Source organism: Acanthopagrus latus, chromosome 5 (assembly GCF_904848185.1).
Source record: "Acanthopagrus latus isolate v.2019 chromosome 5, fAcaLat1.1, whole genome shotgun sequence".
NCBI lineage: Eukaryota > Metazoa > Chordata > Actinopteri > Spariformes > Sparidae > Acanthopagrus > Acanthopagrus latus.
The window spans coordinates 19,071,649-19,083,015 of NC_051043.1; the positions used below are offsets into that span (position 1 = coordinate 19,071,649).

Consider the following 11,367-nt stretch of genomic DNA (forward strand, 5'->3'; position numbering starts at 1 on the left):
CTAAACAGACCGTATAACTTGATCTTTTGGGTAATTAAACGATTAGAATAATGCCTATGAGATTTTAAAAAAAAAAAAAAAAATCTAACTGTAGTAATTAAAACACTTGTATCCTTGTAACCTGTGACAATACATCACATTGTATTTTCTGTGCCAATTGTGGCTCCTCTAAAACAGGTAGCAGTGAAGAGTACCTTAATACATAAAGGAAAAGCCCGTAATATTGTGTGAAAAGGTTAGTCAGAAGTTGGTTTGGTTGGTTTTGTAATGCTATTCAAAATAAATTAGATCTTTGAAATGATCTTTATAAATAAATCAATTTATAATTATTAAGTCATTTATCAAGAAACAATCCAAATACACTACACACTTTATTGTAACTCACACATATGGGACACACCCACCCACAAACACTTACACACACACGCACCCTTTAACATCTTTGGGTTCTTACACTTCATTTTATTTAATCGTTCTTTCTGTTAAGACTTTGTTGTCGCTCACTCATTCATCTTGTTTCACAAGTTATTTTATTATGGAATTGTTTGTGCTTTATCATCTGCTGCTTCAGTGGTGATAACGACATTACTACAGTCAAACGGAAGGGTTAGATGGTGAGTATGAGAGTAAACCTAGTATGACTGTTTCTTTTGATATTAAAACTGGAGCAAGGGTTCACAAGAGTAACTGTTTCATCTTCTGTCAAATGAAATCAGCTTTTTAAATCAAGGCCAAGCTGCTACCAGACATAACTTGTGACTGTGCCACATGCCAGACAACATTCCAGTGACGTCTGTCCGATACGATAAAAACTCTTTCTCTGATGCATCTTTAAAGTTATAATGGAAACTGGTAGCAGACTTGTTTGACCAAACAAACACAACCTCCTGTCGCATTCCCTCGACCTCCTTCTTGAAAAGTTCTTTGTTGTGATATTTGTTCATATCCAAAAACCTGAAAATGATAGGATGCTAACATTGAAGACTTGATAATAATATGTGTTTCTCCTTCCAATAGAAATTAGAACTAGAAAGGCTTTTCTTTTGTGCATGTATTTCTACCCCAGCTCGGTAAATTGTTGGCTGGTTAGTTTGTTTACTAACGCATCTGTAATGTAAATAAATAATATGAGCATAATCACATCTTTATGGGAATAGGTCACATGTCTCATAAAAATGTCATGTAAATAAATAAATTAAATCTAAATGTTTAATCTGAATAGGTAAGTAAGTATGAAACCTAAATGTTAAATCTAAATGTTAAATGCAAAACCTGATATATCTAAATCTTGATCTTTATAACTAAATCTAAATCTAAATGTTAAATGTAAACTTTAATGCAAAAATCTTAATCTAAAAGTTATATCTGAATCTTTAAATGGTAAATCTATATGTTAAATCCAGAGTTCAGATGTTAAACGTTAAATCTAAATGTCCAACCTAAATATTAAGGCTTAATGGCACATTGCTTGGTTAAACTAACTATTAAGCCTAAATGTAAATTCACACTTCCAGTTAGTGGAATAACAGAATACAGCCTGATAAATAGGTCCAGCTGTAAATTTATATATAAATATATATATATATATATATATATATATATATATATATATATATATATATTATTTTTTTGTTGTTTTTTTTTGTTGTTTTTTTTTTGAATAAGACATCCAAATCAAAGCCTTTCAGTTTAGTATCTGGTGAACTGTACAATCAAAACCAAAGCCTTGCGCAGGATGAGAAAAAACTGGAGACAAACTGAAGGAAGCAAAGAATCAGTACCATTTTGTAGTTCTGGTGAGATTCAGGACAGAGGGGTAGCAGGAATAGAAAATAACATTACACGCAAAACAAAAAGAATAAAAAGCAAATAAGTGGGAGGAAATCAGGACCTTTGTGTTGTTTATGTTTTGTACGCTGTGTTCGCTTGTGCTTGTAATCTAGTAAATCTAATCTATTGTACTGTATTGAAAGCGTGTTACTCCCTCTAACCAAACCTGATTGGCTGGTAGGTATGGACATTCCTCAGCCTTCTGTTTGGTTTCAGGTATCAAGATTGCCCTCCCCGTTTACTGCACAACCTGGAAATCCTGTTGTTCTGACTGCAGGTGTAATTAACTCACACGGGCAGTCCGGAGATGTCTTCAGTCGTCGCATGCATCTGACTCTTCTGGACAACGGGTGCTGTCTCTTGGTGTGGCGCAGTGTCTTCTGGATTTGACTAGTCAGTAATGGCAGGTAAACGCTGCTGTCCCTGTGGATCCAGTATAGAAGAGCCCAAACCAGTTCCTCTGTCTACCACAGCACCAGCTCTGGCCCCAGCTGACCGGCTATGGAGCACCAGCAGAGACAAGGCAGTCCAGCTGAGGATGGAGGGCTCAGGCCCGGCCTCGGAAACTCCAATGACCATCCATCAGATGTTCCTGGAGACGGTGCAACAGTATGAACACTTTCCAGCCTTGGCTTACAAGAAAGACGGCCGGTGGGTGACTGTGACATGGAGGCAATACTATGATCAGTGCCGGGCAGCTGCTAAAAGTTTCCTCAAGGTTTGTTTATGTGCAATATATGACTTGTTTTTATATTTTTATATTTCAATCTAAAATATGAGTATTCTGTTTTTTTTTCACCTGATATGAGAATATTTTCACCTTCATATTACAAGGTAAAAAAATGACGAGTTAACTCAGGCTTATATTTAAAATTATTGTCATCTTCATATATATTGAAATACATATTGAACAATGTACTTGCAACGTACTATTGATTCTTTTATCAATATCTTCCCTACATTTCGACAAATATACCAATTATTGTCATTTTTAATATCTTTAAAAGATTACCATGTTTTCCAAACATATATTATCTTCATGCAACATATGTCCTAAGTAATAGGTTTTTGAATACATATAATTGTATATTATCAACTTATTATGAAATCATTTAATCATGTACGTACAATATATCAACATGTCTTGTCAAATATATTCCTTCCACATCTAAAAAACAAAAAGGCATTTTCATTATATGTCATTACATTTTTCAAACTTACACTCAAACTTTTAAAACAAATAAGGTCCATAACCACAAGGTCATTATTTCTAATAATCTGATCCACAGACATGAGCAGATACTTGCTATCTTTCCCGGTAATGATCTGCCAGAATTTTGTTTCAGGGTGGTTTTGCTTTCAGTCTGGTCTGAAGCAAATAGCAGAAAGTCATAGTCACTGTTTCATTTAAATAAACAAATAACTACATTATACTCCAGCATGAACAGCCTACACAAAACCTTAAACTCCTGGCACCGGTTGTGTAAACAGTGAATTTACTTCCCCCTCTCTGGTGTGAGAACAGGCTGCTGAAAACTAACACTTGGGTGTGTGAAATACTCAGCTTGTGTTACCTCTCCTGTTTCATGGACATGTTCATGACTTTCAAAATGTCGGTCAAGAGTATCAGAGGCTCTGTGCCATTAAAAATGCATGTTCTAATAATACAAAAATAACCCACACAACTCGTGTTCTTGTAGTTGGGGCTGGAGCGTTACCATGGCGTGGGGATTCTGGGATTCAACTCCCCCGAGTGGTTCATCGCAGACATCGGCAGCATCCTCGCCGGGTAAGATCACACTTACAGATCTTCCACTGCTGCACATTGTTTCACCAGCAGCTGCACATTTATCTCCGTCCATGTTTCTCTCGAAGTCCATCTGTGTGTCTCTGCCCACGCCTGTTTGTGTTTTAACAGTTTAAAGTCTCAGGAAACATAATGCAGGTGTTAGACTCACCATTTCTGCACTGTTTTCTGGAAAACTATGGACACAGCAAAACATATCGTCAGTATATTCAGTCACTGTTCTTGGATAGATGAGTGACACTGAACATGTGTTGGTTATGCACCTATTCATACCAAAATAAGCATGCTGTAATACCAGTTTTGACATGCAGTAAATCAAGTGTACCAGAAACATTTATGCAGAAACCGTGTGCTCTCTCCTTTTGTTGTCGGTGTTTCTGAGTATTTTATATTTTAGGTGTGTTGCTTTAGCTGTTTAACACTGACGCCATTCTGGTTGTTTCGAGGATAAAAGTCTTTTTGTGTTAGACACTTAATCTGATTTGATGATCACATTTCTGTTTAATTCTAATGTTGGGGGATATCTGTTATCTGCTGTTTCACCCAGGAGCTCCTTTAAAAAAAGTTTTTCATCTCAAAGAGGATTTCCTGGTTTAAAAAAAGAGAAAGAAAAAAAAGATGAATAACTACTTTAAACAGATTTAATTATTTACTGATCAGTAAAAATAATCTCTAATATTAATAATAATGTGTATTCACGAACCAGTTTGTGATACAGCATTCTCCTGTGACTGATTTGTGCCGCAGTGGTCTAGGAACTGGAATTTACACGACCAACTCTCCTGAAGCTTGTCAGTATGTGGCCGCCAACTGTGAGGCCAACGTCTTGGTTGTGGAGAACCAGAAACAGCTCGACAAAATCCTGCAGGTCAGGAGCTTCATCACAGCACCAGCCCTCAGTGTGCCTCGGATAACTATTGGCAAAGAAAAATCTGTCCTCGCATGACTTGAATGTGTTGAATTTGTCTTTCCCAACAGGTTAAAGATCATCTACCTCATCTGAAAGCCATTGTCCAGTATAAAGGGGAGCTGCAGCAGAAAGAACCTTTCCTGTATACAGTACGTTCACTCAGCAGACATATTGATTACGCTCATAAATCACATTCTGATAGTTTACTGTATGCGATGCCTACACTGCTGCCCCTTTAAATGCAAAGTTGTCTTTCCCACTTGTGGTATAAGAATTGCAACAAGATAAGTGTGACAGAACTTAAATATATTAAACAGCTGCAGATCAGTACAGTTCAGTCCAGATTCAAATGTAATGTGTGTGTTTCTGCAGTGGGCAGAGTTCATGAAGCTGGGAGAGGACGTGCCTGAGGAGCAGCTGGATAAAATGATCGACAGCCTTCGGGCCAACGAGTGCTGTACTCTCATCTATACGTCTGGAACCACCGGCAACCCCAAAGGAGTCATGCTGAGCCATGACAATGTGAGTTCCACAACAATAACTTCCCGGAGTGTAAGATGACATGACGTTGTTCTATTCGACCAAAAGTCCCAAACCATAAGATATTCAATTTACAGTGATGTGTGATGAAAAAAAGCAGCAAATCCTCTCATTTCAGAAGCTGGGAACAGATAATATTCAATTCATAGGAATCGTATTGATTATCAAACTGAAGTTATGGCTTCCTCTGCACTGCTTGTAAAGATGCAGCTGAACCATACTACAAGTGGACTATGGGCTCAGTGAACGTTGAGGATGAAGTTCTGGCAACATTTTCTGCTCTATTTTCAGCTTGTCATTCCTCTTTTTATAATTATACGTGTGGGACAGATGCAGGATGATGCTGGGGTTTGTGTAGGTGTGTGTGTGTGTGTGTGTGTGTGTGTGTGAGTCTGTGTTTGCTGATTTGTGTTATGAGAGCTCAAGACGTTTTTTTAATTAAAAAACATTTTTTTTTTTTACAGGTGACATGGACAGTCCGCATGGCTCTATCCATTGTGAATCTTAAACCTGCCGAGGAGGTGGTGGTCAGTTACCTGCCACTCAGCCACGCAGCGGCCCAGATGTTCGACATGTGGATGTGTATTTGTTATGCCGTGACGACCTACTTTGCAGAGCCAGATGCCCTCAAGGTAAGGATGCCCTCTGTTGTATAAACATGAAATCAATAATGAAAGTTTTTTTCCAACTTTGACCGTGATCCTCATTCATCTTCACAGGGCTCCTTAGGGACCACACTGAAAGAGGCGCGTCCGACATGTTTCCTCGGGGTTCCTCGTGTTTGGGAGAAGATGCAGGAGAAGATGAGAGCTGTTGGTCTCAAGGCATCCCCAATGAAGAAGAGCGTGGCGGACTGGGCCAAGTCCATTGGTCTGCAGTACAACTACAGCAAAATGAACAAGTGAGACAATAACCATTTCCAGGCTAATTACTGCTCTTTTAAAAAGGCAAATTGACACTACCTTTAAACCTTTAAATAGTGAGGATAAAGACTGAGCTGTGGGTTTATGGAGAACACCGAACTGTGCTTTTTACTTTAAGGGGTTTAAAGTAACTGAATTAAGCATGATACACATAGCGTCAAACACTGCAAGATCTCTAATGGAGACTGCCCAGACTGAGTGTACCAGGCTCGGGCCAACATGGATTAATACATTTCTGGTATGAGGATGTTTACCCAGAAGAGACAAGATCTGTTGAACCATGTCCAAACCTTTTCTCGTAATAATGAGATCATGAGATAATGTGTCATAATTATGAGAAACAGCCTCCAGTCATAGCACATGTTCATGGAAAAAGGATAAAACAGTTGAGACCAAAGTGGTGGACAGTGACAATGTGCCATGTTCAATCTGGTCCCAGTTCTTAATTACTAAAAAATCCTCACCTCCAAATGATAACCTGTGGCCTTGGTATACATCGGACTGCTTCTTTTGTTTTACAGGGAAAATCAGGTGCCATGGGGCTTCACGATGGCTAATAATATGGTCTTTAAGAAGGTGCGTGCTGCGCTGGGCTTGGACCGCTGCAAGATCCTCTTCACAGGCGCTGCCCCCATCACCAAAGAAACTCTGGAGTACTTCATGAGCCTGAACATGCCTGTGATGGAGATATATGGCATGAGCGAAAGCTCCGGTCCACACACCGTCTCCAGTAACGAGGAATACCGCATCACAAGGTCAGCAGGAAAGCCTCATGGAGGAGTCACCATTAATTAAATTGTGTTGCAGATATGGATGTTTCAACAACCTGTTGGTAATTTTCCCTTGGGTGAAAGTTTGACTTGAAAAAAACTAGGTTTGAAACATTACTGTTTACAAGTGGTGGCAGACCACCCCCCCCCCCCCCCCCCCCACTATTGCATTCACGACCACTGTCGTTCAGACCATCTGCCCCCTCAAGGGGTTGCCAGTTTGTTGTACTGGCTAATGCTGCTAACACCAGCGAACCAAAACCACTCCCTACACACTATATAGTGAAATATACAGTGACTTCGCCATTTTGTAGTGCCATCCAAAAGTTTCATGGGAATTATTATACCCTATATATTTGACACAAAATATCCTGCAATGCGTAGGCGACCCTCTGGTCCATGTACCACAGACACCACGTGATACCAGCGGCGCCGTGCGATAGGCTTACAAACCTTGTTAAAAGCTGGAACGAACTGTTGGAATTCTTACACAGAGATAAACAAACCACTCATTTCGGGCATCATACATTTTATCCCCCACCTTACTATGAGCTATTATTAAAAAAAAGATTTGTCAATATAAAAATGTGATCAATATGACCGTTAAGTCAGCGAGTTTGAAAATGTATTGAAATATTACAGCTCAAATCTCTGTTAACTGTTCTGAAAACACCATGTCAGACGAGATCTAACCATTATCATGTGGTTGACTTGTGACTGGTCTTTCCAGCTGTGGGAAGGTGATGCCAGGTTGCAAGACAAAACTGGACAACCCGGATAAGGACGGGAATGGAGAGATATGTTTCTGGGGTCGACACGTCTTCATGGGTTACCTGAACATGCCCGATAAAACAGCAGAGGCTCTTGACCAGGATGGCTGGCTGCACTCTGGAGATCTGGGAAAACACGACCAGCACGACTTCCTGTACATCACAGGAAGGATCAAGGGTAAGATGCCATCCGAACAGCTTCTGAAATGTTCTGTCAAAAACAACAAAGGTCACTAAGTTTCTGACTTTTTTACACAGAGCTGATCATCACCGCCGGTGGAGAGAACATCCCTCCTGTGCCCATCGAGGACGCACTGAAGGCCGAGGTGCCCATCATCAGCAACGCCATGCTGCTGGGAGACAAGCTCAAGTTCCTCTCCATGCTGCTCACTCTCAAAGTAACGGGACCTCCATTCCTGCAGACACACAGCTGCTAAACAAATGAAACCAACACAGTGATGACCCTTCTCTCTGCTTCCTCAGTGTGTCGTGGACGACAACGGCGAGCCCACAGACGAGCTGAGCCCCGAGGCTTTGGCCTTCTGCCAGCAGCGCGGCGTCAAATCGACCAAAGTGTCAGAGATCATAGCCAATAAGGAGCCAGCTATCTACACGGCCATTCAGGAGGGCTTGGAGCGCGTCAACGCCAGAGCAACGTCCAACGCCCAGAGGGTCCAGAAGTGGATCATACTGGAGCGAGACTTCTCTATTGGAGGAGGAGAACTGGGTGAGTCACTGAGGTTGTTTTGTAACTCTTCCTTTTGGCATTAAAATGGGAGCAAAGTTCAAATCAGACAACATTCCAGTAATGAGCGATTGAATCTCTCCCTCAGAAACATTTTCAAACCTTCCGTGGATCAGATGTTGTTATCTTGCAGGTGTTGCTCAGTAGAAACTGAATCTTCGTGTTGAGATTAAATTGAATTAACCTGCTTCTATTGTCTTCCTGTGCAGGACCCACCATGAAACTGAGGAGGCCCATTGTTGTAAAGATGTACCAGGGGAAAATAAATGACATCTACGCAGCGACGAAACAGTAGACTGAACTGCACGGAGAGAAGATACTACTGAGGAGAGAAACGTACGCCGACGACGTCAAGCTGGGAATTATATACACCTCTTTTCACCTGAATGATAAAGACCAAGTCATGATTAAGATCAGAGTGTAGCGCAACCGAGACGAGACCAAGACTTTGGGGTGTTGAGACAAAGGCAATAGCAAGACCGAGGCAGGACATGCTAATGCTAATATGTCAAAGAAGCAAACCATAGTCATGCCTCGAACTGAAATATACAGGATTCCTGTTTATTCACCTCTTTTGTTACCATATACAGGATATATGTACCGGTATGTATAAGTATCCTGATTGCATACCGTGGGTGAATTTTATGTGTGCGAGTTTTCCTTTGAATCTATTAGCAAATACAAACAAGCACCAAGCTAAAATCAACTTTAGCATGTTTTTTCAACACCCCTTTAATCATGTTTTACTGTAAACCTAACATGGTGCAACTTTCTGTGCGTGCATCAGGCTAGGTAACTGTTGTCTTTGAATAGAAGCCATGAGTGTGTACAGTGTAGAGCAAACATATTATTCAACACAGTGATATTCCATCCAGTCCCAATGTAGCTGATTCAGAGTCAGAGACGAGACTGACAACTTCAAAAAGAGTTCTTGAAACCAATCCCGAGTACTTTAACACTACTTTTATTATGTCATGTACATATGGCTTTACAGCTGCTGTGCGCCTTTTGTACGTAAAACATTACAAATCAGAGCCAATTATTGGCATTTACAGTGAGGCATCATGTTCAGTAGCTCACTGGAAACAATTATGTTAAATGGACTTATATTCCATTTATCCAACTGACCGCTCGAAGCACTTTACAACAGACGTCACATTCACATACTAATGCCTGAGGCTGCCATGCAGGGTCGGACCTGCTCATCAGGTCTTGCTAAAGGATTCTTTGACATGCAGCTGGTGGAGCCGGGAAATTGATCCACCGACCTTCTGATTACTGATAGACCCCCTCTATCCCCTGAGATGCAGGGGACTAGTTTGACCATTTTTGAAACTCAAACATATTTTATTTTTAATTGTTTGTATTTAAAGATTTTACAGCATTAATTGCCAGTTTCCTGTCTCATATTGTGTACACAAGATAATCCTCACCTGGCAGAGCTGCAGAATAAGTATTTTTATAATGTGATATGACTATTGATGGCCTGAACTTCTCCAATCACAAGTGTGTGCAAATGACGAAGCTCACATTCTACTTTGTTCTAGTCCATGTACAGTTTGACAAATAATGACATTTTTATTTTGTGATAGATGTTCCATGATTGTCAATAATAAAAAAAAATTGTGATGTGGGTAAATTGACCAAACTGAGGTCATAAAGTAGTGAATTTTTCACAATTTTGAGGACACACTGTATTGAACTTGTGTTTCAGTCTTCGGTGTCGGAGATCACAGCCATGAATGAAAAACTGGAGCTTGCAGATCAACAGGTTTACACGATCGGATGGATCTGTGCATGGGGAAACCCAACGAGTGGAGAACAATGCAAACATTAAGGACCCCAATGTATTTATCAGACTGTCTGGACAAAACACAAAATGTACTCCCAATGAAGATAAACTTGACTTTAACATTGTTTTTTTTAGTCAAGGGCTGTGAATGGGAGAGAAACCTTGATGTTTTCCCCCACGTCGATGCCTTATTCAGATGGCGTATGAGTATTATCAAGGACTTTTATGACAATTATAAAGATAATCAGTCCCATGTGGCTAAATTTCTTTACGCAGACCAGAGCAGGGAGATCAAAGTTTAGTGGACATTAATCCAGATTAATGCAGATGGTGCCGACATACTGAGCAGTCATCAGTCGAGCAGAAGCGTCTGTTCATTCCATGTACAGAATCAGAGGTCACAACTGGACATTATCTGTATGAAATCCCTTAAATTCCCATTTATATAAGAGCTGTACAAAAGCTAGTCCCACTGCTGTGCTGACACACTCAGAAATTAATCCATCAGCCTTTTTGTAAAAATTCACAAATATTCAAACGTATGTAAAGGATTGTCTCAGGAGCCCACCTTCATATGGCGACAGTGGCTCAGAAGGTTGAGCGGGCCATCCGCCAGTTGGAGGGTTGGCGGTCCGACCCTCAGACACCCTGCTGCACGATGAGGTATCATTAAGGGAGACACTGAACCCGAAACTGCTACTGATTAGTCTTTGCCGTCAGTGTATGAATGTGTGTGTGTGTGTGTGTGTGTGTGTGTGTGTGTGTGTGTGTGTGTGTGTGTGCATGGCTGAATGTGACAAGTGTTGTATAGTGTGTCTCTGTTTACTTGCCTTCTCCAGAAATATTTCGAGAAAAACATATAATGACACAAAAAGGAGATGGAGGACTGAACTCTGTAGCCCTTTGAATATTGAGAAAGCGGTTTCACTTCACAGGATTGTTGTTAACTTTCATATCATCACACTGGTCAGACAAAACCAACCAAAATAAATTAATAAATAAAGTGTCTAAAGTGTCAATTGCAGAACAATGGAAAGATGTCAGAAACACAATAACTTAGGGGTCCATTAGGGATGAGCGAGTAAACCATTATCTGACTGTATCTGTTCAGCAGATTAAATGATGTCTCCCTATTTGTGATGGACGGGGCTTAGGCTGGGAGTATGTGGGTCTGACAGGAAGTTGAAAGAGGTTGGGCAGAAGTTGCCATGTCTATTATTTATTAGAAAACAAAACAGTCTCAGAGGTCAGCTTCAGATCTTTTCTTACTTCTCCTCCAA

General features: G+C 40.4%; 1 protein-coding gene across 1 annotated transcript; it reads left to right on the forward strand.

The window, feature by feature from the left end:
- Positions 1 to 2,075: 2,075 nt before the first annotated feature.
- LOC119019096 (long-chain-fatty-acid--CoA ligase ACSBG2-like) lies at positions 2,076 to 10,809 on the forward strand. The gene is made up of 12 exons (XM_037097351.1): positions 2,076 to 2,548; positions 3,531 to 3,619; positions 4,385 to 4,505; positions 4,616 to 4,696; positions 4,920 to 5,069; positions 5,552 to 5,719; positions 5,807 to 5,988; positions 6,532 to 6,765; positions 7,511 to 7,728; positions 7,809 to 7,948; positions 8,034 to 8,277; positions 8,505 to 10,809. The coding sequence occupies exons 1-12, from the start codon at positions 2,231 to 2,233 to the stop codon at positions 8,588 to 8,590; spliced, it is 2,031 nt and encodes a 676-aa protein (XP_036953246.1). The 5' UTR covers positions 2,076 to 2,230; the 3' UTR covers positions 8,591 to 10,809.
- The last annotated feature ends 558 nt before the right edge of the window (positions 10,810 to 11,367 follow it).

Coding starts and splice junctions, on each gene's coding strand:
- LOC119019096 (XM_037097351.1), top strand. CDS start 2,231: ATGGCAGGTAAACGCTGCTGTCCCTGTGGATCCAGTATAGAAGAGCCC. Junction 2,549..3,530: donor CTGCTAAAAGTTTCCTCAAG/GTTTGTTTATGT, acceptor GTGTTCTTGTAG/TTGGGGCTGGAGCGTTACCA. Junction 4,506..4,615: donor AGCTCGACAAAATCCTGCAG/GTCAGGAGCTTC, acceptor CTTTCCCAACAG/GTTAAAGATCATCTACCTCA.